The following is an 18,157-nucleotide window of genomic DNA, read 5'->3' on the forward strand; positions in this document are numbered from 1 at the left end:
ATGCCCTTTTAAAGCAGGTGGGAACCTTAGACCTCAGAAGTGAGAGGTTGGAAATGTCTGTAAAAACTCCAGCCAGTTGGTCCGCACAGGTTTTTAAAACACGACCGGGTGCCCCATCAGGTCCAGGCGCTTTCCGAAGGTTCATCCTCCTGAAGGATCTTCTGACGTCGGCCTCTGTGACTGTGACTCTAATACCATCACGGCGAATGGGGGCTCGGGAAGGCACATCAGTGTTTACCTATCAAAGCATGCATAGAACGCATTGAGCTCGTCAGGGAATGATGCTTCGCTGACATTTGAGCTGCCTCCGGATTGCGCCTTGTAGGAGGTGATGGCATTCAAGCCCCGCCACAGTTGCCGAACATCTGTCTCATCCTCCAGCTTCGAGGAGGTCCCTTTTGCGCTTTTTGATGGCCTTACCAAGGTCAATAGAGAATAAGTGCAGGAGTAGGCCATTCGGCCCTTCAAGCCAGCACCGCCATTCAATGTGATCATGGCTGATCATCCCCAATCAGTACCTCGTTCCTGCCTTCTCCCCATATCCCCTGACTCCGCTATTCTGAAGAGCCCTATCTAACTCTCTTGAAAGCATCCAGAGAACCTGCCTCCACCGCCCTCTGAGGCAGAGAATTCCACAGACTCACCACTCTCTGTGAGAAAAAGTGTTTCCTCGTCTCCGTTCTAAATGGCTTATTCCTTATTCTTAAACTGTGGCCCCTGGTTCTGGACCCCCCCAACATTGGGAACATGTTTCCTGCCTGTAGCGTGTCCAAACCCTTAACAATCATGTGTTTCAATGAGATCTCCTCTCATCCTTCTAAACTCCAGAGTGTACAAGCCCAGCTGATCCATTCTCTCAACATATGACAGTCCCACCATCCCGGGTCGTATCTGTTCTTCTTGTACACCTCTGTATCTCCAGACCTGAATGCCTGGGATCTGTACTTCAGAAGAGTGCGGATCTCATGGTTCATCTAAGGCTTCTGGTTAGGAAACACTTTTGTTGGGATGCAGTCCTCCACACATTTCTTTATGAAGTCTATAACAACTGTGGCGTATTCATTCAGCTCCGTTGCCGCGTCCCTGAACATTACCCAGACTACAGACTCCAAACAGTCCTGGAGTTGTTCCTCTGCCCCTCCCCCTCCCCCCCCCCCCCCCGAACAGCTCTGTGCAGTCCTCACCTCTGGGGGCGCGCTCTTCAATTGCTGCCTGTAGACAGGAAGCAGCAGCACCGCAGTATGGTTGGATTTACCGAAGTGAGGGCGAGGGATAGAGCTATAGGTGTCTTTGATGGTCGTGTAGCAGTGGTCGAGAGTGTTTGATCCTCTGGTGCTGCAGGAGACATGTTGCTGGAAGTTAGGGAGCGATTTCGTCAGGTTGGCTTTGCTGAAGTCCCCGGCTATGGTGGTAAATGCCTCGAGGTAAACTGTCTGGTGCTTGTTGACCACGGCGTGCAGCTCCCCCAGTGCCAGATGGACATCAGCCTGGGGTGGGATGTAGACTGCGGTCAGGATGATGGAGGTGAATTCCCTAGGTAGTTAGAAGGGATGGCACTTCACAGCCAGGTGTTCCAGATGTGGAGAGCAGGAGTTGGATAGGACTGCCATAGAACATACAAGAAGTAAAAACTAAATGCATTTAAAATTACATTTTACTTACTGAGAGATGCCTCCATAGCAGGAATAATTGTGCTGCACATTCAAATACGTTTTACGAGTCATATTAATCTGATTATGCACAGTAGAAAATGACTACACCATTGCAAATTTTTTGTTTGCAACAGACACAATTCTATGCTGACTTTTGGTTGGCTTGGACAATAAAGTTAAGAGTTATTAAATTGCTAAGTACAAAACAAATTTGAGATAACAAAAATCATGCATGAAGATATTATTACACTGGAAATGCAAGAGACTGCAGATGTTGGGATCTTGAGTGTAAAAGCAACCCGTTGGACGAATTCAGTGGGTCAGGCAGCATGTGTGGAGGGAGATGGGCAGACACAGCTTCAGGTCTGAACCCTTCTTCATACTGGGGAGATAGCTGCTCTGGGATAAAGGCGAGGGACAAAGGCTGTCATGTGAGATGGATTAGGTTGATGGGAAAATTTGTTAGGTGAGGGGCATAAGGGTGGAGGTAATAACCAAGGCTGAAGGTGGTAAGTGGGGAGGGTAAAATGATGCAATTGGTAAAATATGATAAGTAAGGAAGGTTGGGAGTGAAATGTAAAATTACAGGGAGAGAGGTAGTGGGAAGAAGAGAATGTGAGGGGAGGGGGGGGGGGATAAGGACTGAGGGTAGGGAGGGGTGTGGATCATGAGTGGGTGGAGGAATGTAAAGGAACTGGGTGATGCGGGTAGAAAGGGAGTGGAAAGGTGTGTGTGTGTGTGGGGGAGGAAGCTGCGTTCATAAGAAGGCCGGGTTCATGAAAATCAAGCCATCAATGGTCGTACCTCCGTCACCTTTATTTAGGGACTCAAACAAGTCTCCAACTTTGTCTATTGCATTTAGTGCTCTCAGTGTGGCCTCTGCACTGGTCGCCTACAACACAATACGAACATTTTAATTCTCCAATATTAAGTAACTCCCCCTCCCCCATTGCTCCTTTACCTATCCAGCTCTTTCCACTGTTCACCCCCCCCCCCCCCCCTCCACACACCTCTCTTTCCACTCCCTGCTACCCAGTTTCTTTCCTCTCTTTCCCTATCGGTTCATCACCCACCCATCCCTACTCCGGGGTCCCCAATTTTCTTCCTCTCCTCATCCCCCTTGTTCCATCTTCACGCCATCCTTCCCTCTGACTACATTTCATTCCCCCTTTCTTATTAGATTCTGCCATTCGTATCTCTTGTTTTCTCTGCTAATCACTTCCAGCCATAGTTACCATCTCGACCCTTCTTTCTTCACACCTGACTCATCCACCAATCAGCTGCTTTTTACCTGGATCCATCTATCACTTGTCAGCTCTTGCCTCGACTCTTCCCCTCCTGTCTTTCTACCAATATCTTCCCAATAATAATAATAATACACTTTATTGTCATTGTAAATACTTACAACAAAATTCCAGGCGCACTGCCCGAGCGGTGCTCCAATATATAAGATAAATAAATAATGACAATGAAAACAGCAAAAACGGCAAGAAAAACGTTGTCAAGTCAGAATGCGCAATATTTCACAGTATAGTGTAATAGCAGTACGAAATATTGGCTATGGGGTGGTGTGTATTCAGTTCAGAGTGGTGATGGCCTTGGGGTAGAAACTGTTTGTTAATCTTGTGATGTGTGATTTGATGGACCTGTAACGCTTTCCTGAGGGCAGAATGGCAAACAAGTGATGTGCGGGATGAGATGAGTCCGTTAGGATGCGTGATGCCTTCCGCAGGCAACGAGAGCTATAGATCTCTTCCAGGACAGGCAGATGTGTGTTGACGATCTTCTGGGCTGTGTTGATGACTCTCTGCAGAGCCTTCTTGTCAGCCGCAGAACTGTTGCCATATCACACCAGGATACCATGTGTCAGGACACTCTATGGAGCAACGGTAGAATGACACTAGCAGCTGTTGTGGCAAGTTGACTTTCATGAGTGATCTTAGGAAGTAAAGCCGTAGTTCATCAATCTGAAGAATTTCATCAATCAATCTGAAGAAGATCCTTCATGGTACTTCATCAATCTGAAGAATATCGTGATCCGAGATGTTGTCTGTCCATTCTCTCCATAGAAGCTGTCTGAATGAGAGTTCCTCCACCGATTTGTTTTTTACTATTACGCTGGGCCGGAATCTACTGTGAGAATACTTAGTTGAACTTGTCTTTGTCCATAAACATAACGTGAGTGCCCTCTTCAGGATGTCTGAGAATTGGTAAGCAATGTGATCAATCTATTCAAAGAATTTGGAACTGGGAACAATGTAACTTAGCCAATGTCATATTTAAAAGTTGCTAAAGGTGAAAGTTATGGGGAAATGGGTTCAAATTGAAAGAAAAATAGAGATCAAAAGGGAATCTGTGAAGGGTCTTCACATTTAGCCTCATATTTTTTAACATGCTTTCATTGGCAGGTTCAATTTCATTCCGGATACAATTCAAAGAATGGAACAACAACAATATTTAGATAAAGCTCAACCGCGTACTCCTTTTAAAGCATACCGATTTTTAAATATTAATCTGTTAATAAATGACATAGAAACATAGAAACATAGAAAATAGGTGCAGGAGTAGGACATTCGGCCCTTCGAGCCTGCACCACCATTCAGTATGATCTTGGCTGATCATCCAACTTAGTACCCTGTACCTGCCTTCCCTTATCCTTAAACTGTGACTCCTTGTTCTGGACTTCCCCAACATCGGGAACAATCTTCCTGCATCTAGCCTGTCCAACCCCTTAAGAATTTTGTAAGTTTCTATAAGATCCCCCCTCAATCTTCTAAATTCCATCGAGTACAAGCCGACTATCCAGTCTTTCTTCATATGAAAGTCCTGCCATCCCAGGAATCAATCTGGTGAACCTTCTCTGTACTCCCTCTATGGCAAGAATGTCTTTCCTCAGATTAGGAGACCAAAACTGTACACAATACTCCAGTTGTGGTCTCACCTAGGCCCTGTACAACTGCAGTAGAACCTCCCTGCTCCTATACTCAAATCCTTTTGCTATGAATGCTAACATACCATTTGCTTTCTTCACTGCCTGCTGCACCTGCATGCTTACTTTCAATGACTGGTGTACCATGACACCCAGGTCTCGTTGCATCTCCCCTTTTCCTAATCGGCCACCATTCAGATAGAAACATAGAAACAGAAAATAGGTGCAGGAGTAGGCCATTCGGCCCTTCGAGCCTGCACCGCCATTCAATATAATCATGGCTGATCATCCAACAGTATCCTGTACCTGCCTTCTCTCCATACCCCCTGATCCCTTTAGTCACAAGGGCCACATCTAACTCCCTCTTAAATATAGCCAATGAACTGGCCTCAACTACCTTCTGTGACAGAGAATTCCACATATTCACCACTCTCTGTGAAAAATGTTTTTCTCATCTCGGTCCTAAAAGACTTCCCCCTTATCCTTAAACTGTGACCCCTTGTTCTATACTTCCCCAACATCGGGAACAATCTTCCTGCATCTAACCTGTCCAACCCCTTAAGAATTTTGTACGTTTCTATAAGATCCCCCCTTAATCTTTTAAATTCTAGCGAGTACAAGCCGAGTCTATCCAGTCTTTCTTCATATGAATGTCCTGACATCCCAGGAATCAGTCTGGTGAACCTTCTCTGCACTCCCTCTATGGCAAGAATGTCTTTCCTCAGATTAGGAGACCAAAACTGTACGCAATACTCCAGGTGTGGTCTCACCAAGACCCTGTACAACTGCAGTAGAACCTCCCTGCTCCTATACTCAAATCCTTTTGCTATGAATGCTAACATACCATTTGCTTTCTTCACTGTCTGCTGCACCTGCATGCTTACTTTCAATGACTGGTGTACCATGACACCCAGATCTCGCTGCATCTCTCCTTTTCCTAATCTGCCACCATTCAGATATAAGTCTACTTTCCTGTTTTTGCCACCAAAGTGGATAACCTCACATTGATCCACATTATACTGCATCTGCCATGCAATTGCCCACTAACCCAACCTATCCAAGTCACCTTGCAGCCTCCTAGCATCCTCCTCACAGCTAACACTGCCGCCCAGCTTCGTGTCATCCGCAAACTTGGAGATGTTGCATTCAATTCCCTCATCCAGATCATTAATATATATTGTAAATAGCTGGGGTCCCAGCACTGAGCCTTGCGGTACCCCACTAGACACTGCCTGCCATTCTGAAAAGGACCCGTTTACTCCTACTCTTTGCTTCCTGCCTGCCAGCCAGTTCTCTATCCACATCAATGCTGAACCCCCAATACCGTGTGCTTTAAGTTTGCATACTAATCTCTTATGTGGGACCTTGTCGAAAGCCTTCTGAAAGTCCTGATATAACACATCCACTGGTTCTCCCTTATCCACTCTACTAGTTACACCCTCAAAAAATTCTATAAGATTTGTCAGACATGATTTACCTGTCATTAAATCCATGCTGACTTTGTGCAACACTTTCCAAATGTGCTGCTATCCCATCTTTAATAACTGACTCTAGCATTTCCCCCACTACCGATGTTAGACTAACTGGTCTGTAATTTCCCGTTTTCTCTCCCTCCCTTTATAAAAAGTGGGGTTACATTAGCTACCCTCCAATCCTCAGAAACTAACCCAGGATCTAAAGAGTTTTGAAAAATTATCACTAATGCATCCACTATTTCTGGGGCTACTTCCTTAAGTACTCTGGGATGCAGCCTATCTGGCCCTGGGGATTTATCGGCCTTTAATCCATTCAATTTACCTAACACCACTTCCCGGCTAACCTGGATTTCACTCAGTTCCTCCATCTCATTTGACCCCCGGTCCCCTGCTATTTCCGGTAGATTATTTATGTCTTCCTTAGTGAAGAATGAACCAAAGCAGTTATTCAATTGGTCTGCCATGTCCTTGTTCTCCATGATCAATTCATCCATTTTTGACTGCAAGGGACCTACATTTGTTTTAACTAATCTTTTTCTCTTCACATATCTATAAAAACCTTTGCAGTCAGTTTTTATGTTCCCTGCCTGTTTTCTTTCATAATCTGTTTTCCCTTTCCTAATTAAGCCCTTTGTCCTCCTCTGCTGGACTGGATTTCTCCCAGTCCTCTGGTAGGCTGCTTTTTCTGGCTAATTTGTATGCTTCGTCTTTTGTTTTGATACTATCCCTGATTTCCCTTGTTATCCACAGATGCACTACCTTCCCTGATTTATTATTTTGCCAAACTGGGATGAACAATTGTTGTAGTTCATCCATGCAGTCTTTAAATGCCTTCCATTGCATATCCACAGTCAACCCTTTAAGAATCAATTGCCAGTCTATCTTGGCCAATTCACGTCTCATACCCTCAAAGTTACCTTTCTTTAAGTTCAGAACCCTTGTTTCTGAATTAACAATGTCACTCTCCATCCTAATGAATGGGGCGACATGGGGCGGTACAGTGGTGCACCTATTCGAGCCACAGCCTCACAGTGCCAGAGAACCAGGTTCAATGTTGACCTCCAGTGTTCTCTATTTGTACTCCGTGGGGTTTCTCCAGCTGCTTTGTTTCCCCTCTCCTTGCAAGATGTGCAGGTGACGGGTTAATTGATGACTGTAATAGCCCTGTCTCATGGCGTGAGTCCTCCCACGAGTGATCCCGAGTGAAAGAAAAAATCAAACTCGTGGTTTTCTACGAGATTCCAAGTTTATGTTCACGAATTTCAATGAGTTCCCATGTGTATCTCAGTTTGCCGTTTACTTCTCATTTCTGCAAGATGTACCAAGTTCCACTCCCGAGTTACCAAGTTCCTCTCCCGAGTTACTCTTAAGCCAACAACGACTACCGACGTGTGGAAAAATCATCACATGGATAAAAATGATGTCATGCAGTTTTTTTTTCCCCACTATAAAAAGCCTCCCATGACCATGGACAGAACTGCCCCGATGATCAGCTTCTCCGTGTATCTTATTATTATATTAGAAATGTCAAGCATGTTACACGCTGGATATCTCTTTGTGAGCTTCGTGAACATGTTTACTTGATTACTTTGTGGCCGCACGGAACAGGCTCATGCAGCTTAAACTTGTGTTTTGATTCTGTCAATGAACCTCGCAGTGTAGTGTTATATAAGCAAAGATTCCCATCTGTTAGCCATCTAGCAACAGATGGGGAAAGAGCCCTTGGTCAGGCTGTTAAAGTGAAGGCTCCTGCAGGGGTTCCTGCTGTGGCACTGGGGAATTAGTGGGGGAATCTGCTGCTGTTGGGATCTCCGTGAGAACCAGATCAAAATATGGTGGACGTACATTAATCCTGGTATTGGAGTATGATCGTACAGGTGCCGCTGGAATCGGTGCCTTCGCTAGGATCTTCTCCAGATAGTAAGCTCCCGGCTGAAAACGACGTGGGAAACGTGGTGGAAATAGCCGTGGAATCATAGTCATGCAGGACGCTAACAGGTCCTTTGGCCCATCTCGTCCGTGCCAATATAGATAGCCATCCAAGCTGGTCCCATTCGCCCGCGTTTGACCCAAGTTAATTTCAGACCCCTATATCCATCCATCCATTCATTCATTTTCCATTAAGATCTGACTAATCTTCAACATTTCACTTCTGGCACTCAGGCCAAACCCACGAGTTACTCACGAGTCACTACGGTATACTCACGGGCTACTACAGTATTACAACGAGTTTAAAAGTTTCATATTTTTCCTTCAAGAGTAAATTTGACTCGTGGAAATCTTTCAACATGTTGAAACATTTTCACGAGGTAACAGGTTTCCCGAGTACCTGCCGTTAGCGTTACGAGTCGCTAAGGTACGTCCACGTGTTCCGACGTTCCCGCTACGTTAATTCTACGTGATTACCATGAGTTTGATTTGTTTTTAACTCGGGATCACTCGTGGGTGGGCTCGCACCGTGAGACGGTTTAACTTACCTCTAATATGTAGGCGAATGGTAGAATCTGAGAGGAGCAAAGGGAATATAGGGAGAACAAAATGGGATTAATGTAAATGGGTGCTTGATGTTGATGGGGACTGACTAGGATAGGCTGGGTTTCTTTTTCCTGGAGCCCTATGCTGCCTTCACCACCAGGTCTACCAGTGTTACAGGAATTATGGATTTGAACCCAAGGTCTCTATGTTCTAAAAGATTTCCTTGATATTTTACCATGTAACATCTATGTCCCATGACTTCCCAAAATGCATCACCTCTCAGTTGTCAGGATTAAATTGCATCTGTAAATATAATTCTGCCCAACATTACATCTGATCTACATCTGTCGTAATTTTAGGCAATTTTCCACACTATCCACAACATTACCAACTTCCATGTCATCTGCTAACATTAATCACACCTCCTACATTCACATCTAAGTTAATATATATCACAATCAACAAGGGTTACAGCACTATTACCTATATATAAATAAGTTTAATTTATTCATAGTAATATTTTGGAATATGTTAGGTTTTAAACTCTTTGTCATCTTTGAAAGAAAATCAATCATAAATCAAGCGTAAACAAATTTATTTTTATCTTCAAAATGAGATGCTTTACAATCAGCTTTGTTCTTCACCAGTCTGTAATATGGTTATAAGGAAGTTACATTCCTCTCCAAATGCATCAAGAAGCAAACTTGCAAAGGATGCCACAATACAAGCAGTTCCAGTAATTGATTTTAAACTTGTGAATTTTGCAATATTCGTTTCACCCAATATAAGATATCTTAGGCCAATAATTAAAATATGTTAGAATTTTGATAACATTGCTAGAAATTAATTAACTGTTTGTAGGTTGCAGTATCCTTCTATTTAATTTTCATCGTTTTATTTCCAAAAATACAACAAGATGAAATGGGTTTTTTTAATGGACAATAATGCATTTAAATCAGAGATGATTCAATTAAACTTGCTTATTATTCATGAGCTGGTAAATTAAACTTTTCAGGAATTTATGTTTAATTTTGATGGGGAAAGTGATTTGATTAGAACTATCGTTTAGGAAGGAACTGCAGATGCTGGAAAAATCGAAGATAGATAAAAATGCTGGAGAAACTCAGTGGGTGAGGCAGCATCTATGGAGCAAAGGAATAGGTAACGTTTTGAGGCGAGACCCTTCTTCAGAGTAGAACTATCAGTGAATTGAGCAAAACACAAAGTGCTGGAGGAACTCACCAGGTAGGCAGCATCGAGGAAGAAAATTGACAGGTGATGTTTTGAGTCAGAACCCTTCTTCAGAATGGAGTAGGAGATGAAAAGGAAACAGAAGGATGTCAGATAAAGAGAGAAGTCATGAAAGGTAAAGCATGAGGGAGGGTTGTGGTAAAATGGGACATGGGGAAGGAAATAGGGAACTCAATGAGGCAAGATGAGTATGCTAAGGCGGGTTAGATGACTGTAAGTTTGGGGTTAGAGATGGTGGGACAAATGGGTCACCTGCACATTTTCTTCTTCGATGATGTCTGACTTACGGAGTTCCTCCAGCACTTTGTGTTTTGCTCGAGGTTCCAGCATCTGCAGTGTCCTGTGTCTCTCCAGTATCAGTAACCTGCCGTGAATGAAAGTGACCAAATGTTGGACTTTCAGGAAAGTGTTAACAGGTATGGTCATACATTTGCAAAGTTTTAAATTTGACAAGAGGTCAGCAAGCTTTTGAACATAATTTCTAATATTTCTGTGCTACTCCCCCTCTCTCACTGTGGATGAGATAAGACGTGATATATCTTAAAGGCCTGTTCCACTTTCACGACCTAATTCACGACCATTTTTACTCGTGGACATTTTTCATCAGGCTAGAAAAACGCCCCGACCTACTTGATGCTACGCGTACCTACGACTAGCATCACGACCTACCTACCTACCTACCTACCTACGACCTCCTACGACCTCGTGATGACCATGCTGCGAGTATGAGTCAAGGGCAAACTCGGCAGAGGTTGTGAATTAGGTCGTGAAAGTGGGACAGGCCCTTAAGGCAGTAACATTGCTAACTTGAAAAGATCTTGTTCTAATTTAGTGGGCACTTTTCTTCTTAGAGCGTTAACTTCTCTCTGAATGCCTCATGGGATGTCACGCTATAGGCAACTTGAAAACCATTTCAGTAGCTGATAGATTTATTATTTTCACATGAATTAATGTTTAAACAAAACACTGGATGAAGACAGAATCAATATTTGAGAATATATTTGTGTACAGAGCATGAATTGGACAAACAAAAATGTTATATATGCAGACTTAGCTTTTTAAAAGCCAGCAAACATGCACATTGTTTTGATATCAAGATAATAAAATGATGATCACCACAGGTCAAGTATGATTGTAAATTGGTCTCTGAATATTTTTTTTTTTTTTAGCTCAGATTTCTTGAATACTGTTGTGTCAAAAGATTTCAATTGTTATGGAAAACAACAATCAAATATTCTTCATATAATTGAATACATACAAGTAAAGAGTGTTTACTTGTCATATGCACTGGGACCAGAACAATGATTTTTTTCTTGATGCAGCTTTACAGGAATATTAATGCAACAATAGAACAAAAAACCCAATAATTTATTAGTTATACCCAGATAAACCAGTCTATAACAGTGCAATGCAAAGTTGTGCAGGGTGGTTCAATAACCTGATGACTCTCTAGGGGGCGCTGCACTGGCAGCAGCCTCTACCTACAGCCTGTCTGTCATTTCTATCTTTTTGTTTATTTTCAGTTAGTCCAAAGTCTGTTTTAGGGGGAAACTTTTACTTTTCTATGTGGGGGAGGGGGGCAGGGTAAGGGGGTAAACCGTTTCCCAGTCTCTTCCTGGCGGGGACGTGACTATTTCTCCGAGTCGCGTCCTTGCCCCCCACCTCGCGGCCTACCAGCTGGATCGGAGCGGCCTTTCCTGCCGGGGACCGAGTACCGGACCAGGGCTGCTACAGCGGCGGCGCAGCGCTGGTGTCACCGCGGAGCGGGCGACGCCTACCTGGGTCGCCGTTTGGAGCTCCGGAGCATTGAGCCGTTGCTCCAACATCGTGGAGCTCTGGTGCGGAGAGCTTCCAACGCGGGCGGCGCTGAACAACATCGTGGAGTCCTGGGGCGCCTTGCAGAGGGTCTCCAGCAGCAGTCTCCACCCGGCACGGCCTGCGGACTTTGGGAGCCGCCGACTCCGGTAGGAGGGGGCCGACTCTGGTGTCCACGCCGCTGAGGACGTCCTGCAGCCCCGACGTCGGACTTACAACACCCCGGCGAGCGGTCCTGGACATCGGGCCGCCCGTAGCTGCAACTGCGGATGGCTTGGGGAGGCCCTGACCACGGGGAACAGTGGAGGAAGAGACTGACTTTGGTGCCTTCCCACACAGTGGGGAACTTTGATTCTGCTGTGTGGGGATGTTTTGTGTTAAATTCTATAGTGTGTTGTGTCCTGTTTATTTTTTTATTGTATGGCTGTATGGGAATTCATTTCACTGTGCCATCTGGCACATGTGACAATTAAATCTATCTTGAATCTTGAATGACAGGGTAAAATCTGTTCTTGAACCTAGAAGTAGTAGTTACCAGCCCTCTAATTATCTAGCCAACAGAAGCAGTGAGAAAAAGGGGCTGTCCCACTTAGGCGACCGAATTGGCGAGTTTGAAAAAATGACATGTTGAAGACCTCCTTCGACTATGTAGAAGACCTCCTTCGACTATGTAGAAGACCTCCTTCGACTATGTTGAAGACCAGCTTCGACTAGCTACGACCAGCTACAACTAACTTCAGGAAAATTGGACATTGAATAGTGGAGAGTGAAGATGACCTCCTTTGACCTCCCTTCGACCTCCCTTCCTTCGACCATGATAAAGACTATCTACGACTACCTTCGACTACCCTTGATTGCCTACGACTATCATGCCGACCTACTACGACTAAACCTACGAGTAAAAAAAGTATCGATTTTTTTCCATGGCGGCCTTTTTTTACTCATGGGCATTTTTTAACATATTGAAAAAACGCTGCGACCTAGCTGAGGCCTCGAGTATGCGGAGCCCACTCTCGAGAAGGAGAATTACGAAGACCTCCTACGACCTTGTGTCAACCATGCTGCGAGTATGAGTCGAGGGCAAACTTGCCAGAACTCGTGGATTAGGTCGCCCAAGTGGGACAGGCCCTTAAGAGTGTGACCAGGATGGAATGGGTCTTTGATATTAACTGTCTTCTATGAGGCAGTGTTTCCTATAGGCTCCCTTCAAAGAGGGGAGGTCTGTTATATCACTGTTAAGATTATCAGTACAATTATCAATTCTAACTCTGTTCTTATGTCAATTAAAATATCTGAGCAGCATCTTTTTCATCCTCTCATTTATTTTCAAGTCAGGCTAGTTTAATAAGGTATAGAGTTTAGAGATACAGCGTGGAAACTAGCCCTTTGGCCCACCGATCACTTGTACACTAGTTCTATGTTATTCCACTTTCGCATCCTGTACACTAGGGGCAATTTTACAGTAGCCAATTCACCTACAAACCTGCACGTATTTGAAATGTGGGAGGAAACCGGCGCACCCGGAGAAAACCCATGCCGTCATAGGGAGAACGTACAAACTCTGCCCGGACAGTACCCACAATTATGATTGAACCCAGGTTTCTGGCACAGTGAGGCTGCAACTTTACCGCTGCACCACTGGCTCGTATATATTGTCTTAGTTCTTAAACCTGGTTTTTGCCTGGAATTACAAAAGTACAAAACTGTTTTTTGCCTAAATTTTTTTTTCTCACTTGCTTTATGTTAAGAAATAGAAAAGACCCTGTGCAGTTATAGGGATTAATAATTGATCGTTTTAACTATCAATAAAACACTGTTTTTGTTACAACAAATTTATGAGAAAATGTGGTTGGCAATTGCCAATGTAACAATGGTCCTGGGAATGTGTAAGATATATTTATAGTTTAATGGTTAGCTTCGTGGACAAATATCCCAGAAGCCTGCCCTAATGATTCACAGATGCATGTTTAAATCCCACAGCAACCACTTAATTCAGCTTTAATTACATGAAAAGCCATTGTGATTTCTGACCTACAGAAGTGTGGTTGACTCTTTTAACTGTCTCCTCAAATAGCCAAGCAAACTGCTTATTTCAAGGACTATCAAGAATAAGAAAGAAAAATTGGAATTTTCAGTTTCCCACATCCTGCAATTGATAGAAAGACAAGCACGAACACAAAAATTAACTGTTTAGACACGTATGGATGTGTGAAACAACTATGAGAAACAGGAACATATTTCTGTATATTAAAATCTCTATCATGTAATACCAAAGGAAAGATATATGCGTTCTGTTTACAAATAATCATATCTTCCAAATATCTGATGATTTTGTACTTTAATCCATTTGTTTTATTGAGAGCCATGCAAGCAAATTAAATTTAATTTCAATCTGGACTATACCATCATATCATTGGCTTCTGTTACTTTAAGGACACAAGAATTTCTGAGATTGTGATTTACTGTTTCCCTAAAATTTAATGAGATTGAATCTGTAAAATACACTTTTAAAGTATTACCATCCAATGTATGTAGTGGTAGGAATTTGACATTAAAAATCCACGAATTATGGAAGATAACAGTGAAAATTGTGAATTATGTGATTATATCGATCTATCACTTTTTGGTTTCTATGCTTCGGCTGGTTGTATAAAACAAAATACTTTGCTCAAGATTGTCATAAATCCTGGAGCTAGAGATCACATATCACAGCACTGTTTGTGTGCTGTCCCTTTTAACTAGCATGGTTTCAGGATAAACAGGGCTGTGAAGGTGGATAGGGGTTTAGTAAAACGTTGTTGTTATATCTGTAAATAGGAACTCATTTTTCAGACCAATGAGGGTAAACATTTCATTCTCGGTGAATTCTTTATGTTCCCATCCTGTTGACACCACTTGGTGTAATTGTATGATGGAACAATGATTCAAAGGCAAACAAAAATTCTACTAGTGAATTACAAGTTGAGTTTACAATTTTCACAGAGATGTGTGCAAAATTGGTGTTGTCAGCATGGCACCACATTTTGTGGGGTTATGTATAGGGTTTCTAGGTCATTGTCTCTCTAGTTTTTATAACATACTAGACCAAGTGCAGACCCGTTGGGTCTTCTCCCCCAACATACCCGTTCCCTACCCGTAGCCCTCACTGGAGGCGTGGTCCTCCTGATCACTGCTAACCGAGCCATTGTGACGTCATCAGTTGCAGCTGGTCTTCAGTGAAGCTGTTCACTGCTAGCCAATCCACTGTGACGTCATCAGTTGAAGCTGGTCATTTTAAATTCAAAGTCTTTTGATTCTTTTAAACTTTCATCAGTAATAAGTCGAGACATTTTATTTCAGTGAAGGTGATCTCTGTCTAGAAGGGAAAAATGTGAATCAGAATATGTAAAAATCTTGTGAAAGTTGGCGTTTTTAAAGCTTTCATCGCAAATATACGATGAAATCTTCAGTGAAGCTGATCACTGCTAGCCAAGCCATTGTGACGTCATTGTGAAAAATGTGAATCAGAATATGTAAAAATGTTATCGTTACCACGTAGTGTTTTTGCGAAGATGTAAAGAGACACACATATACACACAAACAAGATCACAGTTTTAATAAGTACTAGACCAAGTGCAGACTCGTTGGGTCTGCTCCCCCAATGCACCCGTTCCCTACCTGTAGCCCCCACGGGAGGCATGGTCCCCCAACTCAAGCCATTCCCGAACGTAAGATTCCAGCACTCCCCTGCCTCCCTCAGCAGTGGGCTTTAAAATAAAATCCAATTGCACTTGCCCTGCATGTTGCAATAGCAATTTGCCCTCCCCCTCCTGTGAGGTGGAGTGTTCCTGTGTCGCAACATTGTATCGAAGTGTGTTGGAAGCTGGCAGGAATGAATTTAACAGTAAAAATCTTGTGAAAGATGGCATTTTTAAAGCTTTAATCATGAATAACTTGTCAAATATAGGATGAGATCTTCAGTGAAGCTGATCACTGCTAACCGAGCCATTGTGACGTCATCAGTTGAAGCTGGCCGTTTTTAATTCAGTCTTTTGATTTTTTTAAAACTTTTAATCAGTAATAAGTCGAGAAATTAAGTATAAAATGTTCAGTGAAGGTGATCTCTGCCTTGAGGGGAAAAATGTCAACCAGAATATGTAAAAATGTAATTGTTACCGCGTAGTGTTTTTGCGAAGATGTAAAGACAACCACATATACACACACACACACTATGTATACACACACATACATACACGTAGAAGATCAGACTTTTAATAAGTACTAGACCAAGTGCAGACCCGTTGGGTCTGCTCTCCCAATGCACCCGTTCCCTACACATAGCCCCCACTGGAGGTGTGGTTCTCCAACTCAAGCCATTCCCGAACGTAAGAATCCAGCACTCCCCTGCCTCTCTCAGCAGTGGGCTTTAAAAAAAATTCCAATTGCACTCGCCCTACATGTTGCAATAGCAATTCACCCTCCCCCTCCTGTGAGGTGAAAAGTTCACAGTGTTTCTGTGTCGCAAGATTTTATCGAAGTGTGTTGGAAGCTGGCAGGAATGATTTTAATGAAAAATGTGAATCAAAATATGTCTGCTCCCCCAACGGTGTGGTCTCCCAACGTAATATTCCACCACTCAGCCGTTCCCCCAACGCAACTTAACCAGTTCCCGAATGTAAGATTCCAGCACTCCCCAGCATTGGACTTTAAAAAAAAAAAATCCTATTGCACTTCCCCTGCCTGCCGCATCAGTTCCAAGTGCAATATCAATTGGCCCTTCCCCTCCTGTTGAAAAATTCCATTGAGGTGAAAATTTCAGTGTTTCTGTCTTGCAACTTTGTATTGAAGTGTGTTGGAAGCTAGCAGGAATGATTTTAACAGTAAAAATCTTGTGAAAGTTGGCATTTTAAAAACTTTTATCACGAATAACGTGAAATATAGGATGAAATCTTCATTGAAGCTGATCACTGCTAGCCGAGCCATTGTGGCATCATCAGTTAAAGCTGGTCGGGGGTGGAGAGGGGAATGGGGGGAGAGAGATGGAGAGGGCGGACTTGAACTCGGCGAGCGGGCGGCGCGGAAACTGAGCGGGCGGGACCGACTGTGAGCGGGCGGCGGTCCTCGGGTGTGCTCAGCGGCTACAATCCAGAGGGGGAGGGGGGGAGAGGAGGAGGGCGGTTGGCCTGCAGGTGGGCGGGGCGGACAGCTGGCCCAGCACGAGTCGACTGTAAGCGGGCGGCGAGCAAATGACTGCGAGTCAGGGTGGTGAGATAATTTGCAGCGCCCAGCATGCTGCGCATTGAAAACAGTTCGCAGCGGGCCGCGAGGAGCAGAGCCATTGTGACGTCGTAAGCTCGTTAACTTTAAAAAATATTTCAGATTTGTGAACAATTTAAATAAATAACTCAAGAAATAATTAATCACATTTTCAGATAAGGCGATTTTTGACATCATGGTGTAAATCTCTATTGGAATATGTAAAAATTCCACCGTTAGCGTGTTGTGTTTTCGAGGAGATGTGAATCACAGACGAACAGCACACAAATAAATACACACACACACACACACACACGCGCGCACACACACGCGCGCACACACATCCAAGATCAGAATATTAATGGTTATTAGATAAGATATGATATGATGATATGCTCTGAGCCTCACAGCAGTAAAACCTTAAGTGCGTTACTGTTATTGGTTAAAAAATTAACTTACCTTTCCTGTTTTCTCAGGATTCTTTGTATTATGAACAACTGAAATCGAATGTAATTCAACACGATCTTTTAGTTGACAACCTCATCTACAAGGTATGAAACATCTTTTTTTTGTTCTTTTTTCATCAGTGAGCTCAGCTGGATGACAGTGAGAGAGGAAAGCCTAATCGTTTTGACTAGCTCTAACCTAGCCACAAACATCCATATAGTGCCAGTGTCTGAGTACGTGCCTGTGTGTAAATTTGTGCAATAGTGCTCTTTGTTTTTTTTTTCTTCCTCTGATGGCTGAAGACCTTTAACACCTTGATGACTGAAATGAAACAGGAACACGTCTGGTTATGACATCGGGACAGCAGAGAAATCTGGGCTTACAAAATCTGCAGTTTATCATTCAAATTATGGGATGCAGAAGACATAAGACGGAAGGAAATTCCACATGCAGATAGCTTGTTACACAATTTCATCAGAGTTATTATCAAACTTGTGTGGATGTGGCGTTGAAGGATGAGAAACCGAAGCAAAGAAGTGGAAGCCAAATAACCGAACGGAAACGAAGCCGAAACGCCAAATAAACGAAAACGTACAAAGCCGAAATGCCAACTAACCGAAAGGGTGGGACACCTAAAAGCTAACTAACTGAAAGGGTCAGATGCCTAAAAGCAAGCTCACCGAAAGGCCGCTCTGCCGAAATGCCAACTCACCGAATGGCCGCTCTGTCGAAAAGTCAAATAACGGAGATGACGTTGACGGGGGGCGGGACTTGTCAGCGATTGGTCCAGACCCCCTCGTCCATCACATCACTGGCCGATAGAGACGGGAGGGTGGGGGTAATTTTTCCACACAAGCCATAGGTGACTGGGCACTCTG

The 18,157-nt window shown here is 43.5% G+C and overlaps 1 protein-coding gene across 3 annotated transcripts in view; it reads left to right on the top strand.

The window, feature by feature from the left end:
- The window catches only part of tbc1d19 (TBC1 domain family member 19), a 112,143-nt gene that overhangs the window by 68,322 nt on the left and 25,664 nt on the right, over positions 1 to 18,157 (top strand). For all 3 annotated transcript variants that reach the window (XM_033026626.1, XM_033026645.1, XM_033026636.1), the window contains one exon: positions 17,309 to 17,383. In XM_033026626.1, the coding sequence (XP_032882517.1) occupies positions 17,309 to 17,383 (75 nt within the window). The remainder of the gene's footprint in view (positions 1 to 17,308; positions 17,384 to 18,157) is intronic.

The sequence above is a fragment of the Amblyraja radiata genome, chromosome 1 (assembly GCF_010909765.2).
Source record: "Amblyraja radiata isolate CabotCenter1 chromosome 1, sAmbRad1.1.pri, whole genome shotgun sequence".
In the NCBI taxonomy this organism is placed as follows: domain Eukaryota; kingdom Metazoa; phylum Chordata; class Chondrichthyes; order Rajiformes; family Rajidae; genus Amblyraja; species Amblyraja radiata.